The following is a 17,759-nucleotide window of genomic DNA, read 5'->3' on the forward strand; positions in this document are numbered from 1 at the left end:
GTCGACGAAACCTCGGGCTTTATTGTGGGCTGCCTCGTTCCCCGGATTCCCCGAATGGGCTGGGACCCATATCAATTCGGAATAATTTGGTGAGAATTTGGTTGCGTTAAGGATTCTAAGGGAGGTGTTTGTAATTCGCCCTTTAGCGAAATTATTGATACCCATTTTGGAATCGCTGAGGATGATGCTCCCTTGGGTATGTGCTAGGGCGAGGGCTATAGCCGCCTCTTCTGCCGTTTCAGAGGATTTCGTTTTGATTGTCGCCGAGACGATGTGGTCACCATTCTCGTTCACAACCACAACTGCAAAGGCATTGGTATTTTTGTATTCTGCCGCATCTACATAAAGTGTTGCAGCGCACTGGTTGTATTTCTTATGTAAGGCTTTGGCTCGTGCTTGTCTTCTACCCTCATGGTGTAAGGGGTGCATGTTTTTGGGGAGTGGTTTGATTAGTAGGGCCGTCCTATAGGCGCCGGGTAAGTCTACTTTAGCATCGTTATTCGTAGGTTGAAAGTTAATTCCGAGCCTGGTAAGAATACTCCTGCCAGTTCTGGAATTGGCTAATCGCGCTGTTTGAGCCATTAAATGGGCTTCTTTCAGTTCATTGTAGGTGTTATGTATTCCTAACCTCATAAGCCTTTCGGTTGAGGCATTTAGTGGGAGTCCTAACGCAGCCTTATAGGCCTGCCGTATCATGCTATCCAATTTGTCCTTTTCTGCTTTCGAAAATTTCAGATAAGGGGTGGCATAGAGTATCCTGCTCAGCGCAAAGGCCTGCACTAGGCGGCATAAATCTCTTTCCCTCACCCCTTGTCTGCGGTTAGCTATGCGGCGGAGTAATCGCGCCGTCGCTTCTACCGTGCGTTTTAGCTTAGTGAGTGCGTCAGTATTTTTTCCATTTGTTTGTAAATACAACCCCAGTATTCTCATGGTCTGTACCTCTTTGACAGATCGTCCATTAACATAGACGTTTATTTGCGGGGGGGATGTCGTGGTACGCCTACCTCTTTGTTTACGACGGATCACGAAGAGTTCAGATTTAAAGATGACGCAAATGCCGGAACGGAATTTTCAAAGGGCCCGCGTTTCTCGCAACGCTCACCCCGTGCGCCTTGTTGTGACGCTTTCCACTGCAGAAAACAGATGGCGTCACCGCCGCCCTTCCTTTTCCTTCCTCCATGTTCAGCGAAAACTCTGCGTTTGCTGGTTCTGGTTCTCCGATCTCGACGCAGACGATTAAGTTTTTGCATCATGCACCGCTCAACTAAGTAAGTACTGTAGTAAAACTTGGTATGATACTTACCATGATACGCAAGCTCTGCGTGCAGTTTCACCGCAAACGAGCCAGCGGTTGAGGCGGGAAAATTTTTGAAAGTCTTCACGATAAAAATGCACAATACTGTAATACTTAGCCAGCTGACGAACAACTCGCACTTTCTAAACAATTTGGGACACCACGGCCCAAAAGAATGAAAATTTAGGCCTCTTCATCAACGATTTTAAGCTGGCTTTAAGATTTTTTTTTTTTCATTTTTACCATTAAGCACTAGGTATGTTGCGAACTGCACTGCGCTAGAGCTGACGGCAACAGAAGAAGATAAAGCAGCTGCTGTCTCTTACCTTTAGCGTTTCGTTGCCAAATGATTGTCTGCTTCAGCGGTATTGCCTAGAGGTAGTCAACGTAAAAAAGTAACGTTGTGAGCCAAAATTCACGTGAGCGAAAAGCCAAATGAAACCACGGCGAGCAGCAGACGATCGGCACCCGAGTGCCGGGCGCTAGGGAACCTCGATGCTAGCGCCGGGTGGAGACAACTTAAGCGACGCCGCCATATTGAATCCCAACTGGCCTCTCCCATGTACCGCGAAATGCTCAACTGGTAGTCCAGTGCAGCTCTCGCTGCAAAAGGCCGTTCAAGTTAAAGCACTTTGAAGCGCGCCGAGAGCATGAACGGCGCCGTTACAAACGCTAGCGTCGCTGATCCCGTGTTATTCAATATGGCGGCGCCGCTGAAGTTGCCTCCACCCCGACGGCGCTGGCATACAGGCACCCTACCGTGCGCAGAACAGCAGCGCCAGATTTGTTGTGATGAAGTGGAGGCTCGCGGAACTACGCTTTATCCTATGCCGGTCGGCAAACCAGCTGAGCTACCGTACTACTATGGTGCCGCAGTCGGCGCCGCAATCATGGACAGGCGTTCGGCAGGCGCCGTTGTTGTGATGTGTATTCCGGTGCTGGAGTCGTGTCCTACGAGTGCCACTGCATTATTCTTTTGATGTGATCGTTTCGAGAACCAAGAAAACAGTCATGGTCAGCTTGTCAAATCATGAGACGTTTGAGGTAAACGTTTGCCCTGCTTTTGAGCAAGCTTCCACTTAACTGTTTTGCTGGGAATCTGCCATAGAGCTGTCTATCCTTTTTGTTGGTTAGTTGTTTTTGTTCACAGTTACTGGTGTTGGTACACTGCTTTAAAATACTATTCCCGCAGTTGCTGCATGGATTAATTCTGAAAAGCAAACATTGCAATTAACGAACTAGTTTCAGCGATTCCCGCTTGTATTCATTACGTGCATAAAAACTTACGATCTGACTGACCGACGTATCATCACTTGTGCAAAAGCGCTGCTCAGCTGTTGCGATGCATGGCTGACGATTTAACAATGTTATCATTGTATCCTAGCGGTAAGAACGCCGTGGCCGTATCTGTGGACACAGTTCAATAGTCTGTCTCTAGCCCTCTGGCGCGTCGATCGTTTGCCTACTTGGAGGGGCAATTTTGGGGCGAATGATCCATGTTGCGGATCCTGGTTTTAATCAGTCACAGCCAACTGCAAATTGCAGTTGTTTGACACGCTTTGATCATGAAAGGTGTATGGGAGTACTTGACGAACCGCGACGACTTGACGGTATGCTATTGATCTTTTTTTTTTTTTTGCATACTGCGTTGAATTAGCCGGTGAGTGTAGGGGGGATGGGCGAGCAGTGTGCTGACAAGCGACAGCCGAATACCCCACTGGTGTAAACAATCGCGCTCGAGAGGTGTGGAATTTAGGGACGTAGATCTGTTGAGCACGATGTTATTGCTGGGAGCTTTTCCGCTTAATGCGATCGCCGTTCTGGGTTGTGGCTAATCACGTAAATAAATCGGCGCTGTCAATGCGTGCGAATAATGCTGCATTGTACTTAAAAGCACGGCAGTTGTGCGAAAGTGTTGTTGTTTGGTCCACGTTTTGCGCCGCATTTAAACAGAAACGCTGCGCCTCCAGTCCCGGATGCCGTATTCTGAATTTTATTTGTTAGCCCCTGGCTCTTTTGAGAAGTTGTTACGTACAAAGGGGAAACAAAAACGAGAAAGTAGCCATCCGGCAGCGACAGGGCCCATAGTTTTCGTCATCCGAGAATACCTCCCATTTAATGTCAGTAGCTGCAAACCAATGTAGTGTGTTCTTGGGCTTAATGAGACCATGTTCCATTTGACTAAAAACAATTGCTGGCTCTTCTATGACACCTTCCTCTCAAGGAATATAAATGAAAGGATAAAAAGTTGATGTGCATGGTGACAATGCCTTTCAATGCTGTGCATGCTGTGTATCCTAGATTTTACTGACCAAGCAATGCACCCACAATTCAGCATGTGTATACTGCTTGATCTAAAACAGCAAATGTATTGTGCAGTATATTAAATAAATGAAGTGATTGTCACATGACAAAGCATTGCAGAAGAAACATGCACTCATTCTTGTCTCTTGCATTTGTGCCACTATGAGAACATTGATTTATAAAATGGTGTTTGGAGAAATGACCTCCGTAACGCACTTGTGTGCAATCTTAAGGCAACACATCAAGAAGCTTTTTTTACCAGCCGGAAATAATTGCATCAGAAGGCTGAGAAGAGGACTAAGCTGGGCTAAATTGATAACTGCTGCTAAATTGTTAATTTTACTCTCTGTTCATGCTCTAGGTACCGCTTTGATTCTCTGCCTGTCCGGCTACCTCTCTTGCAGGCTTCTACTGCTGAGAGTGTTAACTTTATGTACAAGGATGCAACACCTCTGGTCAACCCATGCTCTGCACCTGACCTTGAGCCACCTTTCAGGATTGTAGCGACTTCAGGAGCTATAATTTTTCAATCCTTAAGCCTTGTAAGTGTGATCATCTTCAATTCGTGCTGTCAGTATTGTGTTCCTCTACCTTATTGCTGTGTGAAATGCTGCCGAAAGGTGTCAAAATGGTTGGAAAATTCTGCTTTTGTACGCTGTTCAAATATTCATCAGGAAAAGCAGAAAGCGCTGCTAGCTCTAATGAGCTGGACTGCTTGCGACTGAACATTACATTCAAGGTAGCCGAAAATCAAACTATGGACAACATGCTCTGTGTCTCAGTATGCATTGAACCCCAGCAGTTCAGTGTATACTGTTCAATGAATGTCATTGTGGCCAGTCTTAAAATATACCTCCCATTAAGTAGCTTATCTTATATCCATGGTATGTTAAATTTTTGTGAACATGAAGACATGTTACTGAGTGCAGTGCTTTGTGGATGCAGGAATTTATTTGCATACTTTTGCTTCACTTAGGATTGCTTTGAGTGGTTAAATTATCCTAAAAGACGGACGCTGAAAGAGCCATGGAAATAGCATTAATATTCACCAGACTGTCGCACACAACAGCGCTCGTTGTGTGTCAGCTATGTTGTGCGCTGTTAACTTCAGCACATTATCAGCTGATGTGACATATTTGGATGCATTTTGAACAATAGCTTCAGCTTGCTCAGATAACATAGCTTTTGCTTGTCTCTGTGCAATGCCTACAGGTTTTCAGATAGAATTTACAGCAAAAAAAAAAAGCGCTACCACTTCTGTGAAAGCCATGGGCATGCAAAGCTGTCACACTTTATATTGTTGTGACACCAATAAGTATCAATACAAAATTCTTAAAAGATCAGCAGAAGGGACACTGAGGACAACACCATCCAATTTTTGTTCTTGTTAAAATTTGGTTGTTTTGCTTTTTGTGGCTCTTCTGACATTCATTTTGGCAACAAAAAATGTATTTATGGCTGAGAAATTAGGAGTTCAAACTGCGATACTACTTCCTGCCATGCAGTCCAAACTCATGAGAGCATTGGAGACAAAATGATCGCTGGCGGGGAGTGGATTTCAGAGACCTGCATGCAAACCAGATATTGATGTCACTGTAGTTTGCTTGCAAAGACTGCTGCTAGCTTCTTCACTGGAAGTTTTTTTTTTGTCATTAGGTATAAGCTAGCTCCTTTTTGTCATCAAAATGGCCCTTTGCCACTCTGCATGTCCAGGTTGGATTGGTTGTGCTGAGCTTCGTGCTCCCCGGCATACCTGGTGGCAGTGGCCGCTCTCCAGACGATGCCTACTCAGTCCTCCTGTACACGCACAGCTGCCTGTGGGCAGCCATGATGCTCATCGATTGCTATCTGCACCGACAGCACAGTATCCTGCACTGCTGCGGGTACATATCTTTTTACCAGCTCACCAAGCGCCTCCGCCGTGCAAACGTCTACATAGTGTCAGCCGGTGAGTGAATTTTTGAGGTCCTGATTTTAATGGACTACTGCATGCATTCAATCATAACGTGGTAAAGGAAGTTACCCTACATCTACTGCCTGGCACTGCACTCTCCCACTCAGCTCCAATTAACCCTGTCCAGTGCGTGTGTGCATGCTTGATCATTATTTTGTGGTCATGCTATTGGTGTAACTGGAGGTGCACAATAGTGGCAGCGTAATATAGGCCCATATATTCTATTGAAGCTGTCTTCTTTGTCTCCTACTTGTTGCTATCCTGTGTATCAGTTATGTATGCTGTGTACATCGTAAAGAAATAGATTATTTTTTATTATTACGCAGGGTAGCTGCGCATTGCAGATGCAAAACTGGTGCTGCGAAAATCCAGCATGCAAGCTCTACAGTGCAATTCTGCAAAAATGAATGAAGCAAAATGTATGTGCACTTACCGTATTTACTTGTGTAATTTGTGCACCCCTAATTTATTATCCATGTTTATAAAAAAAAGCTTTTACTGGAGTATCCTACACTCCCTGCTGCGCCAGACCACCAGCATGCACATAAATGCGTGCAATGCAGGCTTGGGAATATCGGCGCAGCCGTATCATCATGTGTGGCTGCGAAAGATGCAAGTGGTGAAGTGACCAATTGAGCGCCGTTTTGCGCTCACTCGCGCCGGCGGTCCCTTTTTCGGACGAACAGTTGCACAGCCGCTGGGATCCAAAACTGTTGAACTGTTTGCTGTTCGGCTTGTTGCTAGTCAGCCGGGCCATGCGTGAGTGCGCCATTTTATTGCCTTTCATCTCCATTAGCCTCTGACTGCTAGCTTCACGATAATATTATCGCATGTTTATTGCTTTGAGCTGAGCACGCGTCGTCACGCTTTCCCGTGGGGAACTACATAATGTAGGATGTGGCAGGAGGGGATATGAGGTTTGTATTTAGAGTCAACTCTTTTTTTGGCCAGCGAGGGTTGCGAGTTGGGGGTGAATGTATAGGCGGCAGTATACACTTTGTGACTTTTGTAGAGTTTTTTAGGACGTGTTCACAAAATTTTCGCATAATGTGTGCACTCTCTTTTGAAGCCTTAAAAAGGAAAAAAGTGCGCAAATTACGCGAGTAAATAGGTACTTGTCACGATCGCAGCTAGTTGTTACTGAGGTGTTTTGTGTATTGTGTGAACGTTTTAAGTGGGGCTGTTGTCTGATGCTGAGTTAGCCATGTCTACAAGTTTTGACTCCAGTTGACTAGCCTACCGCTTCAAACTTTAACGGTAATGGATAGCAGCCAGAGAAGTGCCTTGTTAAGGCTCATTCACAGTTGCTGTTACACAAGTTCTGTTCAGTGTTATTCAGTGAGATCTGATGGTGTAGTTTTCCTTTTTGTTACTTGTTTTTGTACTAATGGAGCAGGCTGGTGCATATCAGTGGCTCAGTGGTTGGCTACAGGCATTTGGCTGCTGAGAATGAAGTTGCAGGATTGAATCCTGCTTGAGTGCTGTGCAATGCCAGTGTACATTGCAGGACTCCAGGTTGTCAAAACTATCTGGGGACCTCTGCTATGACACCTGGTACCTCTTTCTCTCTGCCTTCCCTCATGGTGTGGTAGAGGTATCCACCGAGGAGTGAAGACGCTACTGGACCTTTTTCAGCACGATAGCTAGGCGGGCGAGTTGGTGATACATTTCCAAAAATAATATTGTAGAAAATAAGGCTCGAAATCCTAATAAATCTGTAGCGTCTTGTGGAATTAAGCATGATAAGAAATTTTTGCCGTGCTCTGAGGGCATAGTGTATAAAATCCTCTGCCCTGTGGTCAAATTTACATAGTTCGAACGGGACGGTCTATTAACACACGACTCAGAGAACATCTTAACTCATTAGAATTTACCCGCTCCGCTAATTTAGTTGATCATTGCCAAGAATGCCTATCCTGTTTCCCTTCCTTATGCTATAGTGACATTGTATAAACACTCCGACCAATTGACCAGGGAAATCGTCGAAGCCTACCAAATGAGAAAAAAAACAAGATTGTGCGTCAGCAAACGATCCCTGCTCCTGCGTGATAGTGAGGTTTTCTATCTTGACCCAACCTAGTAACACGTGCCTTGTGTTTTTGTTGTTCGGTTCTTGCCTGTTCCCTTATATTTGTCTGTTTCCTGTGATTAAACTTTAGTTGAGAGTCAGCGCTTGTCCTGTGTTTTTCTACCTTTTGTCCCTGTTTTTCGCGCTGTTATTTTTGAAAATGGGCCTTTTTGTCAATCGTGGCCAATTTTTATTATTATTCCTGTTCCAGGAAGCACCATGCTCGTCCTCCTGGCTGTCCTTGTCGACAACTACTGCCATGACCGAGGTGCCTGCCCAGGCTCGCCACTGAAACCTGTCCACTATGTACAGATTCTCCTCACGCTCGAGGCGCTCGTAGCGTTGCCCTTCCTGCTCAAGTATTTTGGTAAGAGCATCCAATGCGGTGTTTTCACCTCGATGGTTGTGCACTTAAAACAATCTATTAGATTCAGCCTTTTGGGTCCTGTCTGAGTACGTGATACAACATACATGGTTTCTGCTCTGACTATTGCAGCACTCATAAAGGCTGCATATCATGCATATAAAGAAGAAGAGGTTAAAGTTGAGTTCCACGAGCTCTAAGCATGTTTTCAGTAGCATGAAATGTTGCTCTTCGCAAGTTCAAAACGTTTATTTTTAATGTTCAGCTTGCATCAGTGGTGTAACTTTCAAGTTTTTTTTTCCAAGAAAATAAGGGCATAACGTCCTGTAGACAATTGGGGCAAGCATTTTTTTTTAATGTTCACATGTATGAAGGGAAGTTCACAAAACAAGTATTGGCCGAAATTTTAAAGGAGAATTAAAATTAGAGCCAACGGACCAGGCAGTATTAAACTTTCCTCTTTTAGTGCATAAACTTCTGTTGAGGATCACTTTACCATGCACTATGCTGTGCTGCTTTCCCTTTTCGCTCTTACATAACACAGAGAACCTGCAGTTAACGCAGGCACGCTATGCTCTGCCAAGTACATAGCACAGAGAACCTGCAGTTAACGCAGGCACGCTATGCTCTGCCAAGTATGTACAGTAAAGACAGGTGGTACAGTGCAATCCACTTATAACGACATAGAGAAAATCCGATTGTTATAACCAAGTATTATTATATCTGGACCAACAAAAAAAAGCAAAAAGAACACACCCATGTATTCCCCCATGCATGCAGGTATTTCCCCATGCATGTAGCCACTGCCAGCAGTGCTCCTGTCAAGGGCGCACAGCGTCTTGGTGCTCTGCCAAGTTCGTCGAGCGAGCCACCCCCATCCCCTCTGGAGCTCCCATCAAAAGATACACGATGTTATTGGTGCATAGCTTCTTGGTGCACTGCCAAGGGCTGCGCTGCAGACAGCACGAAACGGGGGAACACGCCAAGAAAAGCTAGCGCATACAAAAAAAGAGCAATTTCTCAACCATCTCAACCACAAAAAAGGGGGAGGGGTTCAGAGATATCACCTTGCGCTTAGCCGGGGTAACTTTTTACCCAGTTCACGAGCGTGCAAACGGGCGGAAACTATATGTTTGTGTGAGACAGGTTGTGCGGCGGCTGCCAAGCAAGTTTCTCCCCCCAGCGATAGCACTTGGTTCCCAAGGCCATAGGCAACGCTCCTCCAGGGATTTAATCGCGCTGTTCTGTTCACAGTGTTTTAAGTCATTCGCTTCAAAGTATTTTATTTTTTATCGAAGTTCTGGGCAAATTTTGGTCATAAACACCTTCTGGGCGGCCAGAATCCTATCGCTGTATCCGTTATTTCGCTCATAATTGTATCGTTGTATACAGTTTATTTTTACATAGAGGCAATGGGAGAATTGATAAATCTAAAGAATTTGATCGTTATAAGCGATATATCGTTTTAAGTGGATTCCACTGTATTTGCAACTTCTTTCTTTCCTTTGTTGCTGTCATGCTTCGCTGGAGCTGCTACAGGCAAGAGCTTCTCTGTCCGCCATAGCACTAGCAGAACTACAGCTGGCACTTGCATGCTCAGCACAATCGCCTGTTCTGCTTAGCTCTAACTAAGGCTGCCTGAAAGTCCTGGCATCGCATAAACTCTGGCTCCTACCATCTGCTTCTCCTTTTTCTTAGGCAGCATGATGGCTCTGGCATCTTGCCAGCTGTGTCATCAGATTACACAAGCTCAGGGAGAGGTGGGGCTCTGTAGAACAGTTCTGGACCATAATACTACTCTGTTTTTAAATAAGGGCTTCAGCTGATGTGAACTGCTTTTCTTGTGCGTTCTGGGTTGGTAAAATTATATTTACTTGAATGTAATACGAGTGTTGTTTTACCGAAAAAACCGGGAGTTAAAAGTCACTCCTCTCATTATAATCAAATAATAATGTGGTAACAGCCGCAGCATTGGCTTAGTGGTTATGGTGCTCGGCTGCTGACCCAAAAGGTGCGTGTTCGATCCAGGCCGCAGCGGTCACATTTAGATGGTGGTGAAATGGCAGAGGCCCATGCACTCTGTGACGTCAGTGCACGTAAAGAACCCTACATGGTCGAATCTATCTGGGGCCCTCCACAGTGGCATCCTTCATAACCCGAGTCGCTCCGGGACATTAAACCCCATAAAAACAAACCATTATGTGGTAACAAGGGCACACATCCCATATTTATTTCTATATTGGTTGATGGCGTAGCGCAGGTTGGCTCCCAACTTCAGGAAACTGAAAAAAAAAGAAAGGAACATTAGAATGCCGTACTAGTTGACTAGCGGAACCTCCGAGCGATACTTAAGAACTTCGTGCTTATCCTCGTTTCAGTATTACTGGTAATCTTTTCCACTGCTCTCAAATAAGAAGGGGCAGGTGATACCTTCGCGCAGTAGCAGTGGTAGCAATGTTTTTAGTCTGTTAATGGCCAAAGGTGGTCTTCCTGTGAAGGCAAGCCACAGGAAAGCCATTTAATCGAAGTACCTTGTTTGCTCGCGTAATTTTCACACTTTTTTTTTCTTTAATTAAGGCTTCAAAAAGGGAGTGCACAAATTATGTGAAAAGTTTTCTGAACATGTCCTAAAAAATGCTACAAAGGTCATGCACAATATATACTGTACATCACTGTAGATTGCACCTTATCTCACACCCTCGCTGGCCAAACGGGTAGAAACTACATTTGCGCGAGGAAGTGTTGCACGGCGGCCATGCATGCTCCTCCCTCCAGCGATTGCGACGATGATAGCGCTTGGTTTCTAAAGGCGCACACAACGCGATTTCATCATGCTGGTCCGTTTGGGGCACCTAGGACGAGTTTTCACATCATTCGCCTTGAAGTATTTTATTTATTTATTTTTCAGACTTTCGGGCATGTTACCATAGTGAACACCTTCCGGGTGACAAGAATTGTATTGTTGTATCCGTTATTTCGGCGATGATTTTATCGTTATATATGGTTTGTTTTGACAAAGGGGCAGTGGGAGAATTGATAAATATTACAATTTGGCCGTTGTAAAGGATATATTGTTATATCTGGTATCATTATAAGGGGATTACACTGTATAATCACCCTGTACCAATTCCATTCCACTTTTATTCCCCGCCCTTCAGCATTGGCAGAAGCAGTGCTAAAGCCGCGTTTAGATAAAGGCAAAATGCATAAGGTATCCGTGCACTGTGTGGTGTCATTGCAGGTTAAAAATCCCCTGCTGGTGTAAATTACTGTACTTTCCACACTATAGTCCACCAACTATACATTTAAAAGCTGATATTTAGTAGCGTGTTGCAGACTATTTATGGGTGCGGACTGCATATGATTTAATTCTTTAAGATTGTTTGTCATGTCCAAAGAAGGCTAGTGTGGCTGTTAAGTAAAAAAAAAAATATATAGTTGTACCTGACTGTGGCTGCGACATTTTGCCATGCTAAATCACATAGCAAAATCAGCTTCTACATGCAGTTAGCTTCAATATGCAAGCAAATGCTGCTAGCGGTGCTAAGAGTGGCTGCTTTTCAATGCTTGGATTTATGAATACATGCAAAAAATCTCTATGAATAACGTCAGCAGCAGTGTAGTCCATCTCGAAGAACAGTTGCGATGGCTGCGAAAGGATGAAGAGCCTTCCCGGTAGCGTTCGAGCTCAGTGTAGTGGAGCATGCACAAGCAGTAAAGTCGAACCGAGCAGGGGAAAAAAATTTTTATGGCGATGAAAAAAGTGCATGGATGTGGGCTGCTTCTCTGAAGCATCAGCAGACTATGTAAAAAACTTATTTTCAGCCGAAATTCATCCTTGCAGACTATACACTGGGTGTTCACTATCAAAGCAGAAACTTTGTATTTTAGGTCGAAATTTTCCCCTCCAGAGTATAGACTGGGTGCGGACCATAGTCCAGAAAATATGGTAATCTAGAGCTCTTCACTATGATGTCCCTCATAGCCTAAGTCGCTTCAGGGCATTGACCCCCCCACATACTATACCTTACCATTATCAGTGGGGTTGATCCAGTAATGAAGAGCAAGGTGTGGCATTGCATCAGCCAGTGGTGAAGGGTGTGGATTAAAAAGAATCGGATCGAAATGGTTTCCGAATTCCTGTATACGGTTTCAGCCCTTGCTCACTTCAACTCTCATGTTAAGGAGATATGCGGGTCATAATACTGTTTTTCTTATTTATGGTAGGATTTTTATTAAAATTATTTTTTTTGTGTAAATTCGGAATATGCAATAGAGTTTTAATAGAAAAATTAGAATTTAAGTTATAAACATTTTGTAACTTCAATTTGGCTTACCGTTGCAGGCCATTATCAAAAAAATGTTTATAAATTACGTATTTGAAATATTTACAGAACTGAATCACCTAAGATGCACTTTGTGTGCTGATGCTATTTTTCACTTGTCTCTATGAAAATACATTGGTTAAAATTCTGTGAATAGAATGTACAAAATGGGCTGGCTAGTAATTTGGGAAAGCTACTAATTAAGTTTGATGCATAATGTAAAAGCCAGTCAAAATAGTATCACTGCACAGCTCTACTCTTCAGGAATAAATTGATACCAAGCTCATTTCAGTTTCACAAGGAAAACCAGAGAAAAATCTTGTAAAGCAAAGACTGTATTTGTAATATCATGAACTGAGATAAAGAGGCTTGAAGTCTTGTGCACTCATTGAGTCGCAGAAAAGCAAATTGCGAGAAAACACATGTAGCTGATGCCACCTTGAGAGATGACAAACGAAAGGACATGAAATGAGCTTTCAAACAGCAGCAAAATGGTGGTGTCCAGAGAGTGATTTTGGAATTGCGATTGCATGAAGCAGTTTCATTTCAAAGCTCACATAATATGTGTTGTGAGGCTGGTTGGTCCATTCTCAGAGTTCTTTTTACCACCCTGTCCTGTCTTCTTTGTGTCGTCTTTTTGTGCGCTAAAAAGAACTCCGAGAAGCTCACACTTGATTTTTCAGCCATGGGACTCTCTAAGTATTCACTTTTTTCAAACTTTAGGATCGTTTTGAGCTTGGATATTTTGAGGAGGTATAGTTTTAAGTATATTTAGTACGAAAAACTGTTTTTCCAGAAGTGACTTTTTGCTTTTTTTTCCCGACTTTAGGACCTGCATCCCCCCTTAATTACCGTTAAAGATGAATCCATACAGCATTTGAACGGCACAGCAGAGATTGCAGAAGTCTTCCATCAGGCCCTGTGAAATTGCAGACATAAAGCCAGCAGAGTTCCGAGCCTGAGATTTTAATTTGCAAATTGCGACTTTGTTTTAGTCGTAACTGAAGATATCATCGCATGTACAGGTAGAAGCAATATGAGAGAGAAACGGGAGCTCTGCGCTTCGTAAAGTACTGTCGCTGACAAGAATGGCCAGCACTGGGGGCATGCATGGAAAGAGCAGCCGGCCATGTTTGCTACCTTTGCCACCAATTCTTGCCGCTGCTTGGCTGCAGCAGTCCACTAAGTGGGGTGGCCAAGTGCTCCCATGTTCCCTCTCATATTGCTTCTACTTCATGGAAGGCTGAGGCATGTTGGCTCAGAGTGACAGTGGTTTTGATAGTCAGGTTCATTCAGCATGCCGCAAAAATTTTGCCGTAAATCAAGTAATCGTTAAGTTATCACAAAATGTTGCAAGGTGGACGAATCTTTTAAAACTACCCCTAAACTGTCTCAAATACAGCCTGCTTGAGAGCTGACATGTGCTGGCAGCCACAAGCTAAATTTTCTACCCTGTTTTCAGTCATACCTGTCCACGTAGTTCTCTGTAAGGCCCTGAAAGTCCGTTCGATTTTCTGGTTTTGATTACTAGTTTCTCTTTGCACTAGGCAAGCATTTTTGAAAAGGCATTTGTTGTGAAACATTGAAGCAGCAAAGCTTACATTTTGAAAATTCAGCTGAGGTCTTGAAACTATATATAGTAAATGTGTCAGTTAATTTGTATTTTCTTTTGCCAATTTATTTATTTCAGATTGTGCAGGGTGCTGCATCAAAGGGCTGCATGTAGCTGCATATTTCAAACAAGAATGTTTTCTGATGTTAATCACCTGTCCTGCATTTTTTTACAGTGATGACAGTGAATTTTCATAAGAACAAGTACAGGCTAGATGTACAGCATGATGAGCTTCTTCTCAGCTTCATGCATTCGCAGTCCTCTGTCGGTGATCTGGGTTTTCGGTAAGTGCCACATTGGTGCTATCTCCACTGCATGGTTCGCTGCTCTTGTGGGGCCTTTTCGCGTTTACGCCAAGCTGGACAGCCATGCATTGAAACAAGTGCAATCACATTACCCTGGATGAAAACGGTCTCCTTCTCGTCTGTCTGGACTGCTGGTGTTATATATATACCACTTTTGCTCCTGGCAATGCATATTCACAAGTAATATTTCAGACATTACTTGAGGGTGTTGTCAGGCTGATAATGATGATGATGAATATTTCAGATTTTGTGGAGTCCATAAGTTCAAATTTTTCAGACTAAAATAGACGCCAGTAAGACTGTGTTTTGTCCGAAAGTTCTATTTTCTAACCTAACACAGACGTTAGGAAATATTGCTGCCATAAAAGGCCAAGTCTTCGTTGTCGCTGCCGTGAAAGGGGCCATCTTGAATTCAAATGGGTTTAATCTGACAAATTGGCTTGATAGGCTTAGTAATTTCTGCACCTCATTGTTACCGCTGAGGCTAACGTCACATACTTCATTCCTGTTGAAGTGGCTTACAAAGAAGGTGTGCGATCGCATTGATAACAGGATGGTGGCCGCAGACGGTGCTAGCTATGGTGCGATGGGGGGTTGAGGTAGGTTGATGGCAGTTGGAGGAGCTCGCTTCATTTTTATCAATATTTGCGACTGTCATTGTTGTGCCTTAGGCAGTGCGTACTGGGCAACATTATTATTTTTCTTTCTTTTTCTCTGCCCACACTATTATATGTCATTGAGAATAGGCCGAAAAACGGACTCTGCCCTCGCCTTGCACTCTGGGTGACGTGCTTTGTGGCATGCTAGTGCGGAGTTGGCCCTTGTTATGGTACGCACGTGGAATGATGCACTACCACGTCGCACATTTCGTTGTCAGTGACGCAACATGTGGACATGGCGAAAACATGGCACTGACTGAAATACAAGCCAATACTAACACCTGCAAGCATAACACAAGAAGTGGCGAAATTCACTATTTTTCTAGCTGTTTTTTTTTTCCAGAAAAGTGATTTCTTTGAAGGTCGCGGATTTTTTGAACTGTTGAGTTATTCAGCCACTTTTTGAGTCCCGCTGTGTCAAAAAAATCGGTCGGAGACTGTATATATACCACCATGTCGACGTCACTTTTTAGACTGAACTGAAAATATAGCATGTTCCTCTGTTTTGTCTTATGGAAAGATCTGTGTTAGCCAAACTGGCAAGTGCCTAAACACAAGGCTCAAAGAAAATAACCAAAATGTCACTAGGGTTGTTTGTGAGCACTTAACTGTGCTCTGCTGTGGCTGGCGGTGTGTGCCATTGTACAAGCAAACCAGTTTTACTCATGAAGTGCAGTGGAAGAGCTACAAGTGAAGTAGTTCAGGTTGTCAGGATTGTAAGGTTTGAGGACATGCATGTACATGCCTTTTATTTTGCTCTATTTAGTGAGAAAATAACAACACTGTCTTTGCTTCTTGAAGATGCAGAGGTGTTATTCAAAAAATACTTGCAGTTAGTACACTGGTCAGAGTGCAGTCCCAAGCCTTGCAGAGCGTAAACCTTACAAGGTTGTTTAGATCGCATGCTGCAGTGCTTTGCAAAGAAGCCAACCTAGCTCGCGTTTGCCGCTCATTTTTTTGTGGCCTCTGCAATCGCCATGAGCGGCTTCGAAATGGTGATAAAGCTACGGAAAAGAGTCTCCCAGTTGCTGTACTTTGCCTGACAAAATTTTGCTTTTCAAGGGTTAGTTTTTAGAGAAATTTTATAATACAAATTTTTGCAATGTCGAATCATTTTATAACTTTTACCTAATCGCTATTAGGAGGTACCATTGTATTGCCTTTTTTAGTTTTCATGCGAGTAGATCGTCACAAATGGTATGGCAGATATACTTTTTGTGCTTCTGCACTCTTTTTGCGGCTTCTGTAGAAACATTTTTAGCACAAAATATTAATGTCAAAATGTAAATTTAACAGGCTATATTTTCATATATTACATTTTACTTTGAAAATTTTTTACTCGCTGTGAAAAATTTATATCGACACACTTTGAAAATGGCTTTTTTTTATGTAATGTCACAAAAAATTTCTAACAGGAAGAGTTTTTGTCTTACAAACTCAAACTTTTGGAGGCTAGTTAATAAAGTGGAAACATTTCGTACATTCCAGAATGTTTTTAATATTTTTCTCTAAGGCATATTGTCTTGTCAATACAATTTTTTTTTTTCTAAATTTTCAACCTTTTTATGTGTGTGCCAATTTTTTTGACAGTATTCACACAATGTATTTGCGTTGAAATAAATGTCCTTTGAAAGTGCATTCTATTTTCATCATGTTCATGTAAATTTTGCTTTTTTGCACCTCACATATTTTGCAGGAAAAAATTATGTTCAGACCTATCAAAAACAGTTATTTTTTTTAACAAAAGAGTTGTAATGATGTTGGTCTTGCAGGGATGACACCTATCTGGAAGATATTGTGGAGAAGCAGTCGGACATGATTCGATACTTGAAGAAATACAATGCCTTTCTTGGACGGAAAATACTAAATCTCAGTGTTGAACTGAACAACTTCAGGTCTCACACATCCTGCTAAGGACCGACGATGTGTTCCAACAAGTGTTTATGTGTGTATGTGCATGGGCCTGCATATTTTGCTGACCTGCTGAATGTTTGCTTTTATTGAAGTGTTAGATAGTGAGGTTTTATTGAAACTATTAAAAACTTTAGCATGTCGTTTTTTATTTGTATTCTTGTTCTTACTACTTTAAGGTTCATGCCTTCAGTTGAATGTTACCATTTTTACAGAAGGTAGTTATGCTGCCTCAAGTGAGTGCAATGCCAAGTTACTCCTTTCTGTAACTTTCAGTGGCATTTTGCTGTTTGTTCTGTCATTGCTTGAGGCTTTAAAATGGTCTGAACTTGTTGTTTGCTAACATTACACAAGGCTGAACTGAGGCCTACATGCTGTGATTCAAGATGTAATAAGGTCTAAATTTGTTCACAAAGGCAGCATTTACTTGCCAAGAACTAGGTAGCAACATATTCTGATATGAAGTGCTTTGCTTGTAAGTTTGAGAAAATAAACCTCTTCTGTTTCAAGACTGCATTCTGTGCTTGAGATCTAGGTTGCAGCTGAAACGACACTGTTTTTGACTGGGCCTACATGTCAGCATGCGGTCTGTCTGGAAGGAACGAGGATAACATTTCTGGGAGGTGAAGTGGGTGGATCTTCACAAACTCGTGTGGGACGATTTTTTGGTTGTGTCCTTCTGTGCTCACTGTTCTGGACCTCACTATGCAAGAAATTCTCAATAAGATAGGCATTGTATTGCTGAATGATATTTCATCGAATAATTGATGGCTTGAGGTGAATCCTCGGTGCTTATATCATTTTTTCGCAAGATCTAAAAGAACACTGACAAAGAGGGAACAGACATGGAGCGCTTGTCCATGTCTGTTCCTTCTTTGTCAGTGTTCTTTTAGCGCTTGCGAAAAATGACAAACGTGCACCAACTAGCCCGATCCACCACTCTTCTGCTTACATAAGATCCTG

The 17,759-nt window shown here is 43.0% G+C and overlaps 1 protein-coding gene across 3 annotated transcripts; it reads left to right on the forward strand.

Moving 5' to 3' along the window:
• The first annotated feature begins 1,247 nt into the window (after positions 1-1,247).
• LOC144136216 (transmembrane protein 192) lies at positions 1,248-17,310 on the forward strand. 3 transcript variants are annotated; one of them, XM_077668339.1, is made up of 6 exons: positions 1,248-1,268; positions 4,003-4,140; positions 5,312-5,546; positions 7,832-7,987; positions 14,097-14,205; positions 16,658-17,310. In XM_077668339.1, exons 2-6 carry the CDS (start codon positions 4,030-4,032, stop codon positions 16,797-16,799), a joined length of 753 nt encoding a protein of 250 aa, XP_077524465.1. In that variant the 5' UTR covers positions 1,248-1,268; positions 4,003-4,029; the 3' UTR covers positions 16,800-17,310. The 3 variants fall into 3 exon arrangements, with proteins under 3 accessions (XP_077524465.1, XP_077524464.1, XP_077524463.1); XM_077668338.1 differs by lacking the exon at positions 1,248-1,268 and adding an exon at positions 2,122-2,338; XM_077668337.1 differs by lacking the exon at positions 1,248-1,268 and adding an exon at positions 2,725-2,904.
• Positions 17,311-17,759: the final 449 nt, after the last annotated feature.

Source organism: Amblyomma americanum, chromosome 6, assembly GCF_052857255.1.
Source record: "Amblyomma americanum isolate KBUSLIRL-KWMA chromosome 6, ASM5285725v1, whole genome shotgun sequence".
NCBI classification, from domain to species: Eukaryota; Metazoa; Arthropoda; class Arachnida; order Ixodida; family Ixodidae; genus Amblyomma; species Amblyomma americanum.

Excerpts from the sequence above, each read along its gene's own strand:
- LOC144136216 (XM_077668337.1), top strand. The coding sequence starts at position 2,860 with ATGAAAGGTGTATGGGAGTACTTGACGAACCGCGACGACTTGACG. Across the intron at positions 5,547-7,831 it reads CGTCTACATAGTGTCAGCCG|GAAGCACCATGCTCGTCCTC; the intron begins GTGAGTGAATTT and ends TTCCTGTTCCAG. Across the intron at positions 14,206-16,657 it reads GTCGGTGATCTGGGTTTTCG|GGATGACACCTATCTGGAAG; the intron begins GTAAGTGCCACA and ends TTGGTCTTGCAG.